This window comes from Nanorana parkeri, unplaced genomic scaffold (assembly GCF_000935625.1).
Source record: "Nanorana parkeri isolate BGI_ZX_2015 unplaced genomic scaffold, ASM93562v1 scaffold884, whole genome shotgun sequence".
NCBI lineage: Eukaryota > Metazoa > Chordata > Amphibia > Anura > Dicroglossidae > Nanorana > Nanorana parkeri.
In genome coordinates, this window is record NW_017307152.1 from 27698 (window position 1) to 50242 (window position 22545).

Below are 22545 nucleotides of genomic sequence, written 5' to 3' on the forward strand. Positions count from 1 at the left end.
TAAGAATACCTAAAAATAACGGATAAAAAATTCCCTTTAAGAAAAAAAAAAATCACTTACCGATTCAAACGTGTTCAGGAGCATCAGCGGGCAAAAGGTGTTGAAGTATTCATCATAACCTGAAAACTCAAGTCGTACTTTTAACAACGGCAACTGACAGAGTTTTTTGGAGACCCCAAACTGTGAAATGTTGTCAAACATTTCAAAACTCCAGTGCAGCACCTCTCGCACCAACCAGTTCTGGTCCCGTTGTGGTGTTCGAATAGCAGCAAGAGAATTCCTTCCAGTTCCTCGAACAGAGTTGAAAGTGCACTGTAGGGGGATGTTGTTTTGGTTGATCAGCGGTTTCAGCACATTGCTTGTAGTCTGAGACACTGGTGCCTTGCTTTGGGCAGGCGGTTGCATAGTTGGTCTAGGCACGGGCGGTTTTGAAGTCTGAGTTTTAGCTTTAACATTAGGAAGGGGCTTCGGAAGGCTTTCTAGGTCTTTTGTGAGGCTGGCAGTTCGAGAGGTTGTCCCAGCACTATAAACTTTAGCAGTGACAGGTCTGAGCGGTTTCTGAAGAAAAAGGGGCAAACCAGGTCTGGCAAACACGTGATCATCTTTTTTCTCAGGTGCAGCATTTATAGGGTAGTTATCACTAGAAACTGGGACAAACTCTGTGCAGTCCTCGGGACTGCATTTTGACCCTTCAGTCACCTGATGAACTGATGGAGAATGATCAACCACACCAGACGTACACAAATCTTGAAGTGTGCCAACATTTATTTCAGCCTCTAACTGTGAACACAAATCCATATCAAGTGGATCTGTCTGTGTTAAAAACAAGTCATCTTCCTCATCATCATCATCATCATTTTTGTGATCATTAGTATTAGCTGCAGTAACTGGCATTGTAGACTGAGCATTGTCCTCCCCTAGAGAATTAGATTGTGGCGCTAACTTCACCACAGGTTGGCCACCTGATTCAGCATCTTTACGTGTTTCAGAGCTACTCGTATAAAGTTTATTTACATCCACAAGTCCACGTCCCTGAGGTTCTTTTTGGGGCCTCTTCATTTTCTCTGCTCTGATCCGTTGACCTGAAAGAGAGGTTCGATCCCCTGAACTGTTTCCACTTTGCTTAGTTGGCATACCTGCATTTTTGCTACTGTTTTTGGGACTACTACTCGATTTCCTTTTCTCCGAAGTCTTAGGCCTGGACTGTTGATAAAACTGTCGTTCCTGGCAAGCCAACAACTTTTTATTACGTTGTGCTAAAATGGACTGTGGTGAAATAAGCTTTGATTTAGGCTTTTTGGCCTCCATGAACCCTGCAGACTTGCCGTGATTCCGTAGTTCAGCCAAACTGTCAAGTGATCTCTGGGACAGATCAAAAGCTTTGCGGGGAGCTTTTTTGAGGCTTAGCTTTTCAACAGTTGAGGTTGGCTCAGGACATTTGTGTATTTTCTTTGGTGGGACCACAGCAAGGGAAGCTTTACCTGGACTTCCATACTTCTGAATAGGTCTCTGTGCTTTTAAAGAGTTTTTAGATTTGTTTGTTTTGGCAGTTAGTGCTTTCTTTTGTGTTGCTGGAGCTGCTGTGTTCCCATTCTTGGCATTTAAAGAACATGGTTCTTTTGGCAATTTGGTTTGCTTGCTTTTAACATCCACAGCAGCAACAAACTCATGAGATCTCTTTCCAAAAGATACGCTGGAATTAACAGCCTCATGAGGTGATTTATTACCACCATGCTCCCTTCCAGATTTAATGTTTGCAGCAGAGGTTAATGCTTTAAATTGCTGCTCTGCATCTTCGGCTGCCTTTTCTATTATTTCATCAGAAACGTAGTCCGTGTCATACCCCCACTTATTTAAATCATTGTCCTGGTCAAAGTTCTCAATATTGCTGGTTTCTGGCCTGGAGGATAGATTTTCTTGAACATTAGGCTTCTTCTCCTCCAACTGCGAGTCACTCCATGCAGAATATATATCATCCTGTGTTTCAAATTCGAAAACCTGTGAACCATACTCTTCAAAATTTGGATCAACAGGCTCAAACTCAACTTGTTCTGTTCTCTGTATTGGACTTTCTTTAGTATCTTGACCGGGGTCTTGTTTTTCTATTTTAACAGATTTGCAGAAAGGTTCTTCTTCCTGGTCAGAGTCATCCGAGATGGTTATGATATCAGATAATTCCGTTTTACAGGAAACATTCTCATCCCCAAGAGCTCTGCTGGACCCTATTACTTTCCTCTTTATAGAACAAAAATCAGGTACATCACATGCCTGCCGAATTGAATCATCAGGGAAATTTGAACCTTTGGTCTGTGCCACCACTTCTGTGTGATCAGAATTACGATTCATTTTAGTGTTTGCAAGAGCTGACTTTTTGGAACTTTTCATCAGCTTTTCTTTAACAAAACACAAGGGAAGCGCATCATCATCATCTGTTTCACTGTCCATTATGCAATCGGTATTGCTTTCTAGAAAGCTGGAAGCGCTGATGTCAGCGACTCCTTGAAATTCTTTCTTTATGGGCCGGCCTGCTGGGTTGTTGTCCAAAGACAGCCTCTGAAGTTGCTCACTTACTGGAACATTGTCGGTAACGCTCTGTTTTTTGTCCAGATGTTTTTTTGAAAACAATGTCAAAGGTATGTTATCATCACTGTCGCTTAAATCACCTGATTCACTTTCCTTACCATAACTTTTTACTTTTAGCAACAAATCCGTCTGCTCTTCTATTGTCGCATAACATGGCTTTTGTGCTGGCTTGGTGCTACCCTCAATAGTGCTTATTTTACTTTCAGTCTCTACACTTGTTGCGTTTGGCTTCAAATTTGGCACTTTTGCCATGACTTCAGATAATTTGGATTGCCATCCTGTCAGTAGTTTTTTTGGTTCCTCCCGGGCCGAAATTAAAGTACTTGTATCATCTAACTTTTCATTTTTAATTTGTGTCTTGAAGCGTGAACTACAGCTAGGAAGATAAGAATTATACTCCACATCTGTCCTCCTTTCATCAGGTGGCTCCTTTTTAATTTGACATTTTAATACTTCCCTACGTTCCAAGGGATAAACAGGAACATCAGAGCTATACGGAGATGTAATGTTGGCTCCACAACACTCATCATCGATTCTTTCGGTCTTAATAAAGGGTACAGCCTGGGCCAGGCTTGCTGGGTTTGGATCAGCAGGAGAACTAGGAATGCTGGATTCCTTGTCCTTAATATTTTTAATGATTTGAGTGAGACAGGTTTGCAATCCTTGAACCTCAGACTTGCTAAGATCTAAGTTTCTGAGTACATTTCCTCTGATAATTAGGTTGAATTTGTCTAAATATTGTTTGCAAGCTGCCTGCTGTCCCAGCGGATAGCCTTCTCGCAAAAGGCTCCTAATTAACTGCATGCAAGCAAATTGAACAGAGGAAGGAGTCTGAGAAGTGGGGGAGGAAGACAATGCTGAGGTTGATGTAATTCTGGGGCTCTTGACTGGAAGCAGGGCACACTTGACAATTGCGTCAACCCACTTGTGTGAGCTGATATACAGGAAATGAAGGCACTTTTTACTTCGATGTAGTTCAATGACAGAAACCAAGACCCTGACAAAAAATTCTGTCACTTTGTCGCACTGATTGGTTCCCTGAGTAAAGACGACCTTTATTTCTGAGGAAAGGTGGTGAATCACTTCCATGATGTAAGCCACCCCTAGGTCTTTAAGGTCCATGACAGACTGAACATAAGGAATGAACCACAGGAACGTGCTATTGTGGACACGCATATCTTGCCCAATGTCGGACTGGAGTATGTTAGCAAGACTCTGCATATCTTCGTACATGTTAGGGCAATAGTCGGGGCAAATTGCACTTTTCCATCCAGCTTCCTACAAAGCAAAAAAAAAAAAAAAAAAAAAAAAGCAAAGACAAAACAAAACAGTCACTTTAATATACATCTGTAAAAGCCATGTTTTAACAAGAATTATGATGGCTGGATTATTCTCTTTATTCAAACCCCACCCCTTAGTCACATTTTCTTGCACCACTTTTTGTGGCACCGGTACTTTTGGTTTGGAACTTATTTCTTAAATTAGATTGAAACCCTAATTGTACAGCAACTGTAAAGCACCCTGCGGCAAACTGCACCTTGCTGTAGGGATGTGCGCTGATCCAGGAGCTGCAAGATCATAGTCTCAGTGACTTCGGTGCAGCTGAGTGAAGGGAAGATTCCTCTTCAGATAGATTGTGGAAGTAGAAGCCAGAAACACAACTCTCAGTAGAGAGGGGTCTTCCTTCACTTACAAACACTAGCAATAAACTAAAGATTGCCCGGAGTTGGAGGGATTATATAGGCTGTCCCACCATTCTGTTTGCAAGTGTCCAATCACCTGAAGGTAGCTGCATATAATCTAGTGTCTGTGGCCAAAGAAGCCTGTGTCCTGTACTGTACGAATAGGAAAATATTCACAACTTCATATCAGTAGTTTATTCTTAAAAAATACAGATGATCAATAATAATAAAAAAAGAGTTAAGCTTTTTACCTTTTTTACTTTTTCAGTATTAAAACTGTACACAGCCTGGCTGCATGTCACAAAGTCATCATCGTCTAAATCAGGTTCACACTTTGTTGTCCTAACAGAAAAACATGAGAAAAAATATTTCAGTGCAATTACTTATACAGCAAATTATTTGTCTATCCTTTCAAATATATACATAGGAGAAATCTCTGATGCCAGCTATTGTATGCAGACAGTCGCGATATCCAAGCAGTGACTGCATCTGACTGGATGCAGTCACTGTTCAGCTGAGATGTTCCCAATGGCTCGAGCAATTTTTAAATCGAAATTTGTCAAGTTGGGTGTCACCAACAAGGCCACTGGATATACAGAGCTGGCTTTCCGGCCAATCAGGAAGCTGGGTCATTGCTCGCCGCCCAGCTTTCCGATTGGCCGGGAAGCCGGCTTGATGCTGATTGGTTGGGAAGCCAGTTTCCCGGCCAAGCACAATCAAGCCGGCCAAACAACATGGAGCCAGCTTCTCGGGCAATCAGATTGCCCGTGAAGCTGGCTCCATGCCAGCAGAAACACTGGTATCGGTACCCGGTATCGGTGCATCCCTAGAAAACGCTTAAATATTTCCGCAGATCACCACCAAACTGCAGATGGTTTGGAAAAAACACTTGTGCTTGTGAAAGCGATGAAAATATGTCATTATTTATTTACAATTCTCCCTCGCTAAGAGGAGATGCAGAGTTGTACATGAAACGTGAACAAAAGCTGAGGTCTTTGAGAATTATTGTGAGAGCAATCATTCTAAATTAAACTGAGTGAATGATTCAAGTGAGAGATGACAAGAATAACCCTTGTGTGTTCAGGATGATTGTCCAATGTCTGGTCTAACAGCTTGGGACAGAATCCCTCTCCCATAGAGGAGAACTCAGGAGAATGAGAAAAACCAGCCACAGCTGAAGGATTGAGTCCTGAAAGAACAGTCTGCAAGCCACAAATCCCATTGGTCTAGTCCCATGCTCTGCTGTGTCCCCAGATGCAGATATTGCAACGTGATGCAGGAAAGATTAGCACATATGATCATTAGCTCATGACACATAGCACAACAGCGGATGCAATAAATCTCTGGACCTGTTGGTCTGGTATGACACTGAACCCCACATAGCTGCCGGAATGAATGTCTAGTTTGACACTGCCAGCAGCTGTAGATAGATGGTCATGCAGAACAAAAGAAGAAAACTTTAGTAGCTAAATCAAGCAGAACTGGCAAAAATTTCCTATCCCTCTAAGGACACTAAGATAAACTGGGCTTATTCAGTAGGTGTAGGGGGTTGTAGCCAGTAGGTAAGCGGTGCCCATTACCTAGAGGCACCTATTGTCCAATGACCTAAAGTCAGGGAGTATATCCAGAGGTCTAATCTGGACCTCTGGATATACTCCAGAGAAATAAAAGAAACAACAACAACATGCACTACCCCTAAATGAAGCTCCAGATAAAGGTGTACCAAGATGTCTGTCCATGGATTGTGCACTTATTCTACAAAAACGTTCCCCTTTTTATTTACAATCTGGCAGTTATTCAAAGGGCACCTTTCAAGACCTACCTCTGACAGCTTTTCCTGATGATTTCAATTTCGCTGTTGTAGCTGGGACTTCCTATGATGGTCTGAAATGCCTGGATGGGATCAATGAGCTGCCCCCAAACTTTAGAACCCAATCGATCGAGGATGGTCATGAAGCAGTGAAGAGCAGGCCAAAAAGGGTTGATGCTTTCATCTAAAATATGCATATTATATATATTACTGCAGAGTTGTAAAATACTTTAAGCCATTAAAAAAGCAGAAAATGTCCATTGAATCCAAACATCTCCAAACAAAAACATTGAAATTAAATTAGGTTGAAGTCACAGCTGTTTTTTACATTTTTAATGCCAGAAAAAAAAAATAGCAGCCTGAAGCAACTTGCCTTGCAGCAGAAGCTGGATTCCGAAGAGGCCTGAGCATCCCTCTGGTAAAACCCCAGAAATGTGTAAACAAAAGACAAGGAGGTTGCCTTGCAAATCTGGGAAACAGATGCTGAAAAGCCCATGAAGTTCTCTCCGATCTGGTAGAGTGCACTTTAAAGGGCAGGGTGGAGCCCGAATCCTTTAGACTTTGGTGGAGCAAGATAAGCGGGAGCATCTTATGGTAACCATCAGGAAGGACAGAAAAAAAAAAGAATCCGATTGCTAGACCCTAAACAGAATGCACCTCAGAACAACCTTACCCTGGTGAAACACTTCCCAATTTAATAGCAACTAGGAAGGCAACAAGTGGGATGAAGTGAAGGAAAGTCCCTAATAGGTTTAAAGGCAGGCCCCCTGAATGGTCAACAAAACCAGGCATACACAAAGTGGGAGGGGTTATATTAGGACTGCCTTTACAGCTTTATTGTTCAGTGTCCAGTCACTTTAAGGCATCCAATCAAATTAAGGCAGCAGCATATAACCCAGTAGTGTTAGACTGATCATGTGTACGGTTTTGTAAGATTAAAAAAAAAAAACACTCGTCCAGTTATGTATGCAACTAAAGAAAAAAAAAATATATGTACTGCTTCAGTGACCCAAAACTCAGATTATAGTGGGCTGTTGCCCGCTATATGCCGAGAGCGCAGGGCAGCTCCATAGGCAGGTTGGATCCCAAAAATACGGTCAGGATCCACCCCACTGGCTGATTGGCAGCTGGCTCTGCCTGTCCCCTCCCCTGTCCGTTCCTCCAGTCAGCACAGGAGAAAGGGAGAGGATAGGGGGGAATCCCTGCGGGGAATGGTGACTGACAGTTAACGCCTGCATTTCGGTCCAGTGTAATCTGCAAAAAATTTTGCTTTCCGCCTGCGTTCCAGATGTCGGCGATCGCACTGCAGGCGGGGGGCTTGGCTGCGGTGCCATTGACTTCAATGCACCGCCCCTCCCGCCCCTAAATGCAGGTGTTTTTTTTTGTTGGTAGATCTCATTGAGCTCATCATTTGAAAAGTAGATCTTCAGACGAAAAACTGTGGGCGCCCCTGCCCTATGTGATGGCATTTGGAGGTGACAGGTTCTCTTTTTGACCCCTGTCTCCCCTGGCTTCCAATACAGGGAATCAAGCACAGCTTTGGGCGCTACATATGCAGGCTGCTACAAGCGATCTGGGCAGCTGTACAGCTGCAGCAGCCGCCATGCTCTTGGTAAACCACTTCAAGTCCAAGACGTACAGGTACATCCTATGGTCCTGAAGTGGTACAGCAGCTCTAAAAATATTTAAAAGTAATGGAGCAGTGGAATTATTTCTTTTTATAGTTCACTGGAACACAGGAAGCTGCAAAACTGTTCCGCTTTAAACTCTACCAAAAATCATCCACATCAGTAACTTTAAAAAGTCTAAGGCCCCGTTCACATCACCTCCATGCGTTAAATCGCAATTAACGCATGGTACCCCACAAAGCACCTCCTGTGTGATTACAGTGCAGGAGGTGCACTGCGTGGCATTGATTTGAATGGCACCCCAAACGCACCTCCTGCCCAAAGTGCGATCGGCCAAGCCACAGCACGTGGTACTCCAAATATCGTGCGTTGCAATTGAAAAAAATAGTGCGCATAATTGCACGGGCAGTGCGTTGTGTGGTACCGTCCGTTAATCGCATGAAACCAAGCAATTAAAGCACGGAGGTGGTGGGAACAGGCCCTTCATCTAGATATAAACCTAACAATAAGCCAACAAGCGATCAAAGATTTCCTCACCTCCAACAATCTGTAACTCGATAATTATTTGACAGAGGGCAAAAAAAAAAAAAAGATCTACTGGCTTGCTAAAGCTTTCATCCTCTTAAACTTTATTCACATGAAAACACGGCGTCTAACAATGATACATGTTCAAACTAACCTTCCGTTTGCTTTTCCATAACGTGAAGAATAGACTGCATAAAATCATTCTGCTTGTTAGGCCCTAGCAACAACGAGGCCATGGCTTGTTCCTCAAGTACTGTCAGCAACATGCAAATACCTATAGAAAAAAAAAGGTAAAAAAGTAAAACCAAAGTAAAACCAATGCATTCACAAATTAAAACGGAAGACCAATTTCCAACACTCAGCTTCGCAAAGCGTCTGTGATGTACCCCTTGGTGCTAAGAGCCCTCATCACGGTATAGGCATTAAAAACAGCATTTTTGTACTTCTGCAAAAAGCATTTCATATCGTTTTTTTTTTTTAAAAGGGACACAAGTATCAGTTATTCAAAGACAATTGTGTTGTACTGCCACTTGCAGGAGGATATTGTCATGAAATCAACAAGCTATTGGACAGCAAGACATAATCACTCACTTCAGTTTTAAAGAAAAGCAGTACTAGGGATAACTCACAAACACAGAAGAGTTGGATCTCTGTCCTTAGCCGAGCTCCAAGAAACTGATTTTATAGCAAGTACAAAAAGCGTGTTTTCTCTCTTGTTCATGGGTCCTTAAGGGGTTAAACAGAAAAGCCGCCGGGGCTCTGTTCATATTTGTAGAGCGGGCGGTCGACTTTACAGTAGAAGAGATTCTGGCAACTCAGCTGTCACCAGAATGCCTCTACGATCCGGTAGTGGCCGTTTCCCCCTGCCGTGAATCCCGGGCTCCACTACCCCTCCTGCGGGCCCGGGACCGGCATCTTGGGTGTCGGCAGGAAGCTGGGGAGGAGAGCGGCAAACATCCGTTCACCGACCTCCTCCCCGTTCTATGGGACCAGGAGCGACGAGTATTACATCACTTCCAGTTCCTGTAGCCCAGCAATAAGCTACTGAAGTGCGATCTGCACTTCAATAGCTTATTTAAAGTGGAAATGTGATAGTAGGGGTCTTTTGGACCCCCAGTATCACCTTAAAGAGTATCTGTCATCACCAATATGCTATCACATGGGGGGCTTGTAAGCCCCCCATGTGATAGCAATTAAAAGTGTAAAATGTTTTTTTTTTTTTAATAAAATGTAAAAATAATAATTAAAAAAAAAGTCCCCCGCGCGTCTTCACGTAAACACGCGTCGAGTGCGCATACGTACGAAAAAGACGATTGCACTACACGTTTGGTATTGCTGCACGCACGAGTGCAATAATTCTAGGGCCAATATTTACGCGCATCTCTAAACTGATGACCTGTAGGGGCTTTGAAAGCGTGGTCTATGGACTCTTTGGGATACTGAATTTTGTCGCAGTTTCACGGAAGCGCACACTTTTTTTAACTTGGGCATGCTGGGTACTCTATTTACATCAACAACAAGTTTTTTTTTATTTCTATAAACTCTGTCAACTATTGAGGCTAGAAAGAATTAAACAATAAGGCCTATACAGGTTATTCTACACATTATAAGATGGCATCCTGAAAGACATTTGGTACTGTCTAACAGATCTAAATGGAACTTAAGTTTATGAGTTCTGAACAAAAGCTTTATCAGCATGTTTCTTGGAACCTTATCCCACACGTTCCCAGCTAGTAAATTGTGGGGGCATCAATCATCAAATAAGATACAGAATAGCCATAGAGCCATATTCCCAGGTTGTGAATCGTGAGAAATATCATCAACAAGATAAGGAATGGCCTTGAGCTACAGAACAGAGGGAGATCTACAGGCTACAGGGACAACACTTCACTAGAAGTGCCACAAGTGGCACAGAAAAGCTATAGAAGGACCAAAGGGATACCCGGGGGTTAAATAAGGGCAGGGACTCGACCACCACAGCGTCTGCAGATCCAAACAAGGGATCCCACCTACCTTGGCTTAACTCATTTTGGACATGCATAACCCCGAAACGGGTCTTCAGGGATGGCAGATATGCCACTGCCCTGGATATGTATAGTACCCTGCAACTAACCCAATGCACTGCACCACATGCAAAAGTGGGCGCCCAACACAGATTCCAGTGCCCACGTCTTCCCTCTAGCTGGGTTGAAGTAGGGTCCGTCCCTAAAGGCTCCTCACAGCATTATATAAGGGTCCACATATCACTGGCCGGTGTCCAATCACCCAGTGATATCTGCATATTACACAGCTGCCTCTGAATCCGACTGTACTGTACGACCAAGACATCCATAATCGTAAAGCAGGCTGGCCAATGGCTTTTTTGTTTGCCAGTGTCAAATTCCTCCAATAAGCAGCAATATAATTCAATGGTCTCAAAAAAACTAATCCTGTGTCACCTCATGATTGAGAAAGTAAGCACACCTGTCATGAGAGAGGCTGCCGTAGCGGACCTCTCCTTATGAAAATGCTGGTAGCTGGCTGTCATGCACATCCTTTGGCTTTTATGTTTTCTAAGTCACTGACTTGGTATAGTGATCTTCTTCTAGGTCTAAGACTCAAAAGATTGAAGCCAGACCCTAATAAGGCAACCAGCATTTTCAGAAAAGGCCAGCAATAGCCACACCTATCTCATGGCAGAGTCACTTTAAACTACTGCTTTAAAAAGTAAAGTCCAAAACTCATTAACCCTTTTGTGACTGACGACGTACAGTGTACGTCGCCAGCATCGGGGCTGTTTAAACAGACTCCCGGCGACTTTTGCCGCCGGGAGTCTGTTTAAACTTGACTATGAGGTGAGTGCTTTTCATTCGCCTCATAGTTCAAGCCGACCTGTGACCACTGAGACTGTCACAGGTCGGCTCAGTAGATCGGGAGGTGAGCGAACACATAGCGGCGTTCCGGTCACGGCTCTCTGCCGTGACAGGGGAGGGGCTGGATTCCCTCCTCCCCGCTCCGATAGCGCTGACTGGCGGAACCGACAGGGGAGGGTACAGCTGGCTCTGCCTCTAGATAGGCTGTCACTGTCACTCACGCAGCTTTGCAGGTCCAGACATAATTGTCGGGATCCGCTTCAGCGTCTCAAGCTCGCTGTATACTGAGCCTAGGGTGACGGGAGGACGCTAGTTTGTGTCCTTGCATTACTCTAAGGAGAACTATGGGGAAAAGCCTTAACCCCATAGTTCACCTTAAAAAAAACCTGCAGCTGCCATTCTTCTATACTTAAAGACAAACTCCAGGAAAAATCACAAACTTACCCTTGCATTGGGGCTATGCCTCATTTTGTATAGGGGGCACAAATAAAGCAGTTTTACTCAACCAATCCTCAGTCCTGCAGAGCACATCTCTCTACCTCTTTTTATTCAAAGGGCTGTTTTAGAGAGAGTAGAGTGCTTGGATGTGAATTGGACCCAGTGAATCAAACTGGAGCAAGTGTGTGCACAGGTTACTATAATACAGCTGTGACTGAGTTGCTAGAACCTGGTTGCACAGATGCCACTATGGAACCGTAAAAGCAGCCTGCTAAGTCTGGGAATATTTGTATTGGTCTAAAATAAAAAAGAACAAAATCAAGATACAATTGTGTCTCACTTACCCAGCCAGTAGTTCTTGTAATTAGAGGTGTCGTACAAATGTGATGGCAAAAGGATCAGCTTTCCATCTTCTACCTCAGTATACATGTAAATGTCTGAGTTTTCAAACAGTCCAAGCTCAATGACCTTAAAGAGGCAGGTGAAAACTTCCTCCAAATCATAGTAATCATCCCGATCCACCTTTCCCTGTGCTCTGGCAGTCAAAATGGCCCAGTGGCGAATCTAAAAATAGGAAATACAATTTCAACACAATTTTAAAAAAAGGCATGCGCCCGGTCTCAAAGATAAACTTATTGCTACAAACTTTATAAGCTGCAGAGATGTATCTCATTGCTGGGTGCTCGGTCCTTTAATATTACGATTTTTCTTTATACCAAATAGTACAGCTCTCTTTGCCCTTCTGGCCACTGCAGACAGGAGAGCTGTAGCAGCTCTCATATAGGGAAGAGCATGGAAGAGCTTGATTTTGGAACGTGTTGATCGCTGTGTATTGTGTGAACGGCCAAGGCGAGAAGGGGGCGTTTTAATGAAACTAGTGCTTTTGTGTATGAAAGCCACAGCTCTTATGTCTGTAGCTGCCGGATGTACAAAAAAAAAAACAAACTGTATTGTACAGTGCAAAGAAGACCAGTGATATAAGAAAAGGACAGAACAGTGATCCGGTCATGGGATACATCTCCGCAAAGGCAACTATTCTTTACACACCTGAAATTTGAAAAAAAGCCTTTGCTTGAGTTGTGCTATAATCTAATCCAAAATGTAATGCGCCAGAGCTCCTGCTCCACTGAAAATAAAAATAGGATTTCTGCATGCAGCATGAAATCCTTTTCTTAGGAGTCCACTGAAGAACAGAAAAGTCCTAAACCTTTGGGTAATATTGCCTCCTGCAGGAGCAGGGGTGTGGACATTTTAGAAAAAACTACTTGTCCAAGGACTAAAGCGGGGGCCGAATCTACTTGTCCCTGATACAAAAAAATAATTTTAACCAAAACCGTATTTAGTAGTGCTAAGAAGCACTTCTCATTGGTCAGTGCCGTCAGGTGACCGCGTTGACCAACGAGTGCTTGCAATTTGCAAGCGGAATTCACAATACATGGAACAGGTACAGATAGTACACCCGTACTGGTGGACGGGAAGGACCGTTTGCCGAAAGGTAAGTATAGTGGGAGGGAGATTTGTGCGGGTAATTCCATTTTCCCAAATTACTTGGGAAAGTGAATTTACCCTTCAGGGTTGGTGCAGACTTGGGGATTCCCAGGACGTGCGATCGTGTGCGGTTGCATCCGCATGTATGGGGTTACATCTGCGTGGCAATCGCTGAAAAAAGGTGGATGTACGTATTTTCACGACATGCACCGTTTTCAACCGTTATCGCCCGAGGCGGTATTGCAGCAGGAAAAAGCGCAATCTGCCTGGCACGACTGGGGGTGTCGTTAAAAAATAATGGCACTGCCAGCGCGATCGGCGGTGGTGTGCGATTCCGTAACCACCCAGCCATCCGAGGATTGAGGATTAGACACTGGCAAACAGAAAACTGTAGGCCTGCCCAAGGTAACCCTCTCCCAGTACCAGCATGCCTCTGTTTTGTATCAAAGCAGTACCAAAAGCACAGTCATAAAAACAAAAAGGAGTGGGAACTGTGACCCTCAATAGACTGCAAGAGCAAATAAAAAAATAAAAAATCTATTTACTGATCCACTGAAGGACACAGGAGTCTTAACTTCTCAGGACATCCAAAAGCAGTCCAAATGAGGGGTGGGCAACACAGCAAACAATCACTAACAGACCAAAGAAAACAGCAGACCGCCTACAGCTCAAAGAGCCACCTCAAGGACCTTACGCCCAAAGCGGGCATCAGATAAGACCACAGCATCCACCTGGAAGAACTTAGAGAAAGTGTGAACAGATGATCAGGTGATAGCCTTGCAAATCTGGGAAAACAGATGTGTGAGCCACCTACATACGGTGGGAAAAAGGGAAATCAGTTTTCTGGAAAGAAGCCGTTTGAGAGGTCCGTTCAGAGAAAAGAGGATCACTGGAATGCCCTTCACATCGATCCTCTGAAGCAGACGAAGATTATGTTTTAGGGGCGGAAAGACCTAGGTTAGGTTGAACTGAACCCAAGGATTCACCGGAGAATCCACTGCTTCCACTAGAGGATTCTTGTACCTGTAAATATAATGCCCCATTAAGGCAGAATACTGCCGGATCCACAGTGGGAATAGACTTCTTTCGCACAAAATCCTCACCAATTGGATACAAGGCTAATAAGTGTTAAGGGAGAGCAAACAGCCTATCGGTATGTTTCTAATCTCCATACAGACAGTCTGAAAAGCAAAGGAAAATCTTTACAGTCTTAGGAATCTTAAACGACCAAATGCTGGAAACAGCACTGGAAGAAGCAGTGGTGCTTGGTGCATCAAAAAAGGTGACACAATGTCCTTTAGTTTGGGAATTAATTTTATACAGGATTTATATAGCGCCAACAGTTTGCGCAGCGCTTTACAACATAAGGAAGACATTACAATCACAATTCAAGACACGATGGTGAGGGCCCTGCCCCTGAGGGCTTACAATCTAAATGGCAGTAAACTGACTCATCAGTGGAAAGTTCATCAGTCCTCCTTACCATCTTGTCTTGAATTGTGATTGTAATGTCTTCCTTATATTGTAAAGCGCTGTGCAAACTGTTGGCGCTATATAAATCCTGTATAATAATAATAATCAGTCAAGGACTTCAAACACAGAATCAGAGTCTTTGATGGCCGATGGAACAGAAAGGTGCTAGGTCCACAGGCAACTCCAAAATAGAATTTACAGGAGACAGCAAGGGAGTGCGCCTGTTAAGAGTCAGCAAATAACTGGGTGATTTGGGTCATAAAATCTTGCATGACCATGGTATAAGCCGATAGCATCCAGCCATACCAGACAGAGTCGAAGAGATCGGATGGGTTTAGAGAACAGAAAACACTCAAAGCAGAGGATGACATGATACCTGGCTGCGGACATTGGCATCAATTAGGACTAGACTGGGCCCAGCTCCTTGATGAACACCCGATCTTCAGACGAGAGGCGAAAGGGCAGGGTCACAAACTGGTAGCATAGGAGTTCCACAGCAAAACCTGGTGGATTTCATACAGAATTTCTGAGCTTGAATGAAGGCATTCAGAGCTTGTAAACCCAGTATGGGTATCATCACGAATCATTGAGATCAGGCTGGATCATCACCCTCATTATACAATTTATTGAAAAGGAAGGAAATTACAGACAGACATTTAGTTTGAGTTTCCCTTTAATTTGTTCTCCAGTTGGTTGGTTTAGGCAAAACCATGGGGCTGAAGTAACAAAGTTTGGTAGACAGGTTACTTAGGTAAAACCTTGTGTGATGCAGTGTAAATGAATTTTGGTCACTCACCGTTTCATTGGGGTGTACTAGAAGCAGGTAGACACCAGGAAGCTTTTCATAAACCTGAAATGTGTTGTTGACTTGTTCCATCTTGCACAAGGCTTCAACACTGAGTTCACCTAAGGATGCAAAATAATTTTTTTTAAAAATTAGTAATCTAAAATACTGTTTTAGAGAAAAACTCCACAAAAAAAACCCCAAAAAAACAACAGCATTAAAAATATATACAGAGAACAATTATTATTGCAACTGGTATAAATTCCTGGTTTGTTTTTATATAGTCACATAGTTACATAGTATTTGAGGTTGAATAAAGACATTAGTCCATCAAGTCCAACCTATTAGGATCTCATTCTAGGAGTACCTGTACCCCTGTATATTACGGTCCCTTAAGAAATCGTCCAAAAAGTTTCTTGAACAATTCCACATTATTTGCTGAAATCACCGCCTGTGCCAGTGAGTTCCAGACCCTAACCGCTCTAACTGTAAAGAACCCCCTTCCCCCCTTGTGCTGGAATTTTTTTTCCACCAATTTTAGGTGATGGCCTCTAGTTTTTGTAATGGAGTTAATTTTAAACAGTTTATCGCTAAGGTTGCTACCACCATAGCTCTGGTCCTCCATACCCCTAATTAGTTTGGTTGCCCTCCGCTGGACTTTTTCCAACTCAAGGACATCTTTTCTTAGTACTGGTGACCAGAACTGGACCGCGTACTCCAGATGAGGTCGAACCAATGATCTATAAAGTGGCAAAATTATAGACTTGTCCCTGCAATACATCCCCTTTTTAATACAGGACAAAACCCTGCTAGCTTTGTTTACAGCAGCCTGGCACTGATAGCCTGGCAGCCTATCGGTATTAAGTTTTCCTTTGAACAGCATGACTACAATAGAAGAGGGAGAGCCAGTGGAGTCAGCTCTATTACATTGCGGTCAGTCTGACACTGTAAACATCCTACATAAAAGGGAGAGATTACCTCAGTAATGTGCAGCACACTTTCATAGTTTAACCAAAAAGACAAGGAAAGTTGGTGTATCCCTTTAAGTGTACTTCTAACACACGTTCCATGTTCCCCCATCGCTCACAGGTCATCTCCATGGAGACAGGAGGGGACATAATACCAATAAAGTTCAAGATTTGAGAAATGCTGGGACCAAGTCAGACTTACAGCATCCAAACATGTAACTGAAATACCAATTTTCGGTGCGAGTATTAAGGGGGGGGGGAGGGAAAAGGGGCATAAAGATTGCCACAATACCTTTTAAAAACTCTAGTGCAAACTTAGATAATATGAAAACTGTACAGACCGTCCACTGGTATATCAATGGACTCAAATTTTATGTTTTAAATAAAATCATCAAGCAACAACATCAATATTAAAAGCTGAACATGGCTCTCTCGCCACTCCTCAACACCAATTGTCAGCTGAAATAGATCTACAGGTATTTTCCTGTATTTGTAGCAATTTGGAAGAGACTAACCATACACATAATGTGAATTTGTGGCATTGTTTTTTTCCCCCTTTTTTCTTTGCCCTGACATGCACTTTTAAATCAGAACTCCAGACAGAAAAAAAAAAAAGGATAGCCCATTAAAACAAAACTAGCTTTTGCTACAATAATAATATATATACAAGATTTTTATAGCGCCAACAGTTTGCGCAGAGCTTTACAATATAAGGAAGACATCACAATACAATTCAAGACAAGATGGCAAGGAGGACCCTTTCCGTGAGGGCTTACAATCTAAAAACAGCTTCAATCCAGAGATTTCCCCAACAGTACTTTCCTGCTGCAAAATGTCCCAAGTCTCATGGCCGGTATCATTTAACCCACTTCTTCTGAGACCAGGTTGTCCTGGCCCTGCACCCAGCCTGTTACTGGATGGTTAAAAGAGAAGCAGTTCAGTGATGATCTCACTTTGCTTTTTCCTAGCAGAATGCTTTTTTTTTTTTTGCAGCTCATAAACTTATGGCTTCTCGTCTTGCCTCTTACTGTCACACTGCAGCTATTCTGTACAGGGACAGAAAGACTGACACCATTTAACGTTTAATTCCTCGATTAATTGTTTTTCTTTAATCGATTAAAATTCTTTTGATCGGTACTCACCTCTCCGCCGGCTTCCGGGATTTCCCTCGGAGATCCGGTAACGTCACGGACATCAAAGTCACCGGACTCCTCCCCCTTCCCCAAGTGGTTCCGTCGGCTAACGAAGGGGGGAGGAGTCCGGTGACGTCGATGTCCATGACGGCTAACGGAGGGGGGAGGAGTCCGGTGATGTCACCGGACTCCCCCCCCGCCCCTCCCTTCGTTAGCGGACGGAGCCACTTGGGCCGGTGTTATTGGCTGTATTGTCAATGTCAGTCTGTATTTACAGTGCCATTTGCTCGATTGTCAGTGTCTGGCCTGTACTTGCAGTGTCAGTCTCTGTATGTGCAGTGCCATTGGCTGTTTTGTCAGTCCTGTATTTGCAGTGCCAGTCCCTGTATTTGCAGTGCCAGTCCTTGCTTGTGCAGTGCTAATGGATATATTGTCAGTGTCAGTCCTGTATCTGCAGTGCCATTGGCTGTATTGTCATTGTGAGTCCTGTGTTTGCAGTGCCAGTCCCTGCACATGCAGTGCCATTGGTTATATTGTATTTGCAAGTCCTGTATTTGCAAAGCCAGTCCCTAAATGTGCAGCGCCATTGGCTGCGTTTTAAGTCCTGTATTTGCAGTGCCAGGGCCCTGTATGTGCAGTGCCAGTCCCTGTACGTACAGTAGTGTCATTGGCTGAATTATCCTTGTGAGTCCTGTATTTGCTTCCCTTCGTTAGCCGACGGAGCCACTTGGGGCAGTGAGTTTGCCCAAGAAACTTTCTGCACGAGCACCAGCCAAGGCATTGGCCTATACACATACAGCACAGCAATGAAGTAATAAAATGAACTAGGATCACACTAACCCGGCACGTTATTATTCTGAGTTGCCCCACTCAAGCGGCAGCCATATTGTGTGGGGCACGTGAGATTAATAAAGTGCTGGATTACTGTGATCCTAGTTCATTTTATTACTTCATTGATGTGCTGTATGTGTATAGACCAATGTAGTTGGATCTGTATGTGCGTTATAATTAATCGATTAAAAAAAAATTCGATTAATCGAACAAGAAAATTTTAATCATTACCAGCCCTAGTTTATTTACTTTGCTTCTCTGGCTTTACCATCTTCAGTTGTGTAGCCAAGTGCCCCTATCACATTTTGTATTTTTTTTTTTATATACATATTTAAGGTTTGTTGTTGCCCTTTTCGGTGCACTTTTGATTTGTTCTTGGGCATGCCTATGTCGAGATGATTTAAGCTTGTGTCCTCTGAAGAAGGTCTGCCTTAACGAGGCCCAACATAACTTCTGGTTTTGCCACAGATGTCATTTCCAGCCCGTGGTGTGCATATGCAGTAGAGCCGGTTTCTGTCATCTGGAACACAAACTGCCCTACATCCTAACCCTGAATGAAGGATGAACAGGACATGGCGACAGAGCTTCTCCTTCCCACGGAGATATCCAGCAGCATATCGGTGATAGTGAAAGCTTATGCCTTTCCATGTTTGAAGTCAATGCTTAGTGCTCTCAAGATCTCCATTTTTATTTACACAGGTGGGTTGTGTTTCAACTATTGGCGAGTGCAAATATATATTTTGTGCTCCCAGTTGTCTGTCACCTTGAGAAAGGAGACTATATAGTCTTCGATACATCTGGGGTTTTCATGATTGTTTTTTTTTGTCTGCACTATGTTGTTTTTGCATCTAAGACCTCAGTACAGATTTGAGGGCTAGAACCCTTGGATGTGCTGGCCAAGTCAGATTTACAAGGTATCGCCGCAGGCCATGCACCCTCTTTCAGGCGTTAGAAGGTAAGGTGGATTCGAATCCACTGCAAATCTGACAAGACTGTCGCAAGCATCTTTTTACAGGCAGAGAAGCTATTTGGGAGCAGTTGGGAGAGTAACAGAAAACAAATAAATATCTGCTCCTGTCACAGTTCAGCTGCAGACAGCTGAGCTGTTGCTTGTAGTTCTTCAAGTATATACATATCTCTTACCCATGGTTCTGCAGGCATGTAGGGCTGTGCTGGTGCTTGTAGTCCTCCAGACATGTGCTCTGAACCTGACCTCACTCTTGCACCTGTCTGCAAGCTTTAGGCGTCGACTGACCTCTTCTGCCGTTTCTTATGCAGCTTCTTGGCCAATCGGTGCAGTCTGCTTGTAGCCAATCCCGCTTTGCCAAGCTAGTTGCCGAGTCCCCCATTTGTGATTTACCCTGAATTTTTGGAAGTTTTCCTGTGTACCAAACCTTTGGCTTGTCCTTGGAAATCCCTGTCTACTGGCTGTGCCTAACCTTTGATTCGTACCCTGTACCTGTTAGGCGAGTTGGGTGGACCTAGGGATTGTGACCTGGGGTCAGCACGCAGTCAAGCCCATCTCCACCATCAGGAGCTCTGGCGAATACCGGCTGGCTCTTAGATTCCACATCCTGGGGGACCCCATGCCACCTACTCAGCATTGCAGCACCCTGCCTTGTATTTGAACTTCCAGCTTTAGCTGACTTCCACTACCTCATTCAGTTCCCCTGCTTGTACTCCAGCTCTGGGAGTCGTCAACCTGCACTGCTTGGACCCTTTTCTCCGAGTGTCCCTGCCAGTGTAGTGGAAAGGGTCCACATACCTGACTCCAGTTCATACCAGTGAGTCCCAATCCATGACAGCTCCATAGCACCTTATTACACAAAGCATTGAAATTTACCTCAGCAGTTTGGAGATATAACACAATTATACCCGTGCTTCCTAGATTATCTTCTGTTTGGAGAGGATTTATTTTTGCGCAACAGGAATCTGACCACTTCTGCTGCACTTGATGAAGTCACATGTGGCGAGCTTTCTAAAGATCATTCCATGTGGAATTGTGTGACAGAATGTGTGACATACCGCCACTGTCCTTACCACCAATATGGCAGGATTCTTTATGCATTTGGCACAATAGCAAGAGACAGTAAGAGAGTCGATAAGAACTTCATGAATTTTCTCGAACACAATGCTATAAACAAAGAAAATGTTGCAAGTCTCATGGATTGCAGACCTGGTAGGAAGCTCCTCTCTGAAAATGTAACCAACCAATCACTGCTGGATATAAAAAAGGTTTGCAACATCTGTAGCCAGTGTTTCAAGAATCACTTCAGTGCTTACAGTTGGGCTGGGTTCACACCTAGGCGTATTGAATATGCGCGTTTGTCACGCATCGCGTGTTTTTACTTGGCTGTATCCCAATGGAAACGCGAGACCAAAACGCCCCAAAGAAGTACATGTACTTCTTTGGGCGTAGGCCGTTTTGTATCGCGTTCGGACGGGCGGAAATACGGCAAGGTGTGAACCAGACCCATTGAATACAATGGGATTTAGATGTTTGAGCGTTATGTAGAGCGTTCGTCGAGCGTTGAACGCGCTACAAAACGTTCAGGTGTGAACCAAGCCTAAGAGTAAGAAGTTGGGAGTACTGTATACAGCTCTCAGCGCTCTATTTGATTACATTACGCACGGACAGGTTACATACAGTGTGTAGCAAACCTTTTATATCTAGCAGTGCTTGGCAGGATGTCCAGAATCAAAGTCCTGAAAAAGGATGCATTTAGAGCCCCAAATCACGATGGCATCATCCCTAAATAAATTATTAATATTATTATGAAGCTTCCCGTCATCAAGGCTTTCTTTTGTCTAGTGCACCTAAATGCACAACGTTAACCAACAAAGGTCCTCTGCTTGTCAGTTCACAATAGCATTTACTGGGTATATTAACCCCTTCGCGACCAGTGACGTAACTAGTACATCACAGGCAGCGGGCCCGTTTAAGCAGACTCCTGGCAGCTAAAGTCACTGTCCTCCCCGCTGAGGGGAGGGCTTATAGATAATTGCAATGGTGAGCGGGCAGTGTGCGCACCTCGGCCCCGTGCGGCTTTAGACTTGCAATCACACTACCTACCCGCCGAAAATCGTACGATTTCCGGCGGGTTTTCTAGCGTGCTCGTAATATGAAAGTCGTGCAACCGTACAGTAAATGCGGTCGCATGCTGCCCATTACGATTATCGTACAATCGCGGGATCACCCGCGATTATTGTACGATAATCGTCAGGTGTATGGGCAGCTTTGTGCTTGTTTTTAGGCATGTCCGTCCATCAAGTATATCTAAGTGGTGTAAAAGTTCTAGAAAACGGAATGACTGTCTGTCTGACCAGATGCATTTTCCAAGTTTATATTCGTTTAGGAGGAAATACTTACTAATGCGTTTGTCAAGAAGCAAATATGGAAACTTGAGGATCTCCAATAGTGGCACCCGGACATCGCTCTCAAAACTGCAGCCACCGTAACCAAATAGTTGTTTCTCTCCATCGTCTTCAATTAAGTAGAGCTCATCGTCGTCCTCGATCTCTTCCCGCATTGCATTCTCCAGCTGTGCAATGAGCCGCGACGTTTCCAATGGCCACAGAGACTGATAAAAAAAGAATGAAGGGAGTATAGTAACAGCAGTGTATAGCTAGTTATACACTCATATCTAGATTTCTCTAATATACAGTGCAATCAGAAAGTATTCACATTGGCATAAGCATGCAGACCCTTTGCAACAACACTTGAAATTGAGCTCAGGTGCCTCCTATTTCCCTTGATCATTGCTGAGGTGTTTCTACACCTTGATTGGAATCCACCTGGGGTAAATTACATTGATTGGATATGATTTGGAAAGGCTCACACCTCTCTATAGAAGGCCTCACAGCTGACAATGCATTCTGTATCAGAGCAAAAGCCATGAGGTCAAAGGAACTGCCTGCAGAGCGGAGACAGGAATATTGCAAGGCACCGATCTGGGGAAAGCTACAAAGACATTTCTGCTGCACTGGAGGTTCCCAGGAGCACAATGGTCTCCATAATTCTCGAATGGAAAAGTTCGACACAACCAGGACTCCAAAAGCTGGATGCCCGGCCAAAGCGAGCAATTGGGGAGAAGGGTCTTAGTAAGAGAGGTGACCAGGAACCTGATGGTCATTCTGACTAAGCTCCAGAGATCCTGTGTGGAGATGGGAAAAGGTTCCAGAAGGACAACTATCATTGCAGCCCCTAACCAATCTGGCCTTTATGGCAGAGTGGCTAGACGGAAGCCTCTCCTTATTGCAAAACACATGAAAGCCTGCTTGGAGTTTCCAAAAAAAGTACCTGAAGGACTCTGAGGAGCAAGATTCTCTGGTCTGATGAAACCAAGATTG

At 43.9% G+C, this 22545-nt stretch overlaps 1 protein-coding gene across 1 annotated transcript in view; it reads right to left on the reverse strand.

Moving 5' to 3' along the window:
- SETX (senataxin) overlaps positions 1–22545 on the reverse strand; it is a 48564-nt gene that overhangs the window by 20567 nt on the left and 5452 nt on the right. Inside the window, exons 3-9 of the mRNA XM_018565751.1 lie at positions 21566–21776; positions 15276–15385; positions 11863–12082; positions 8383–8502; positions 6088–6259; positions 4517–4607; positions 61–3861 (exon numbers count right to left, since the gene is read on the reverse strand). Coding sequence (XP_018421253.1) covers positions 61–3861; positions 4517–4607; positions 6088–6259; positions 8383–8502; positions 11863–12082; positions 15276–15385; positions 21566–21776 — 4725 coding nt within the window. The remainder of the gene's footprint in view (positions 1–60; positions 3862–4516; positions 4608–6087; positions 6260–8382; positions 8503–11862; positions 12083–15275; positions 15386–21565; positions 21777–22545) is intronic.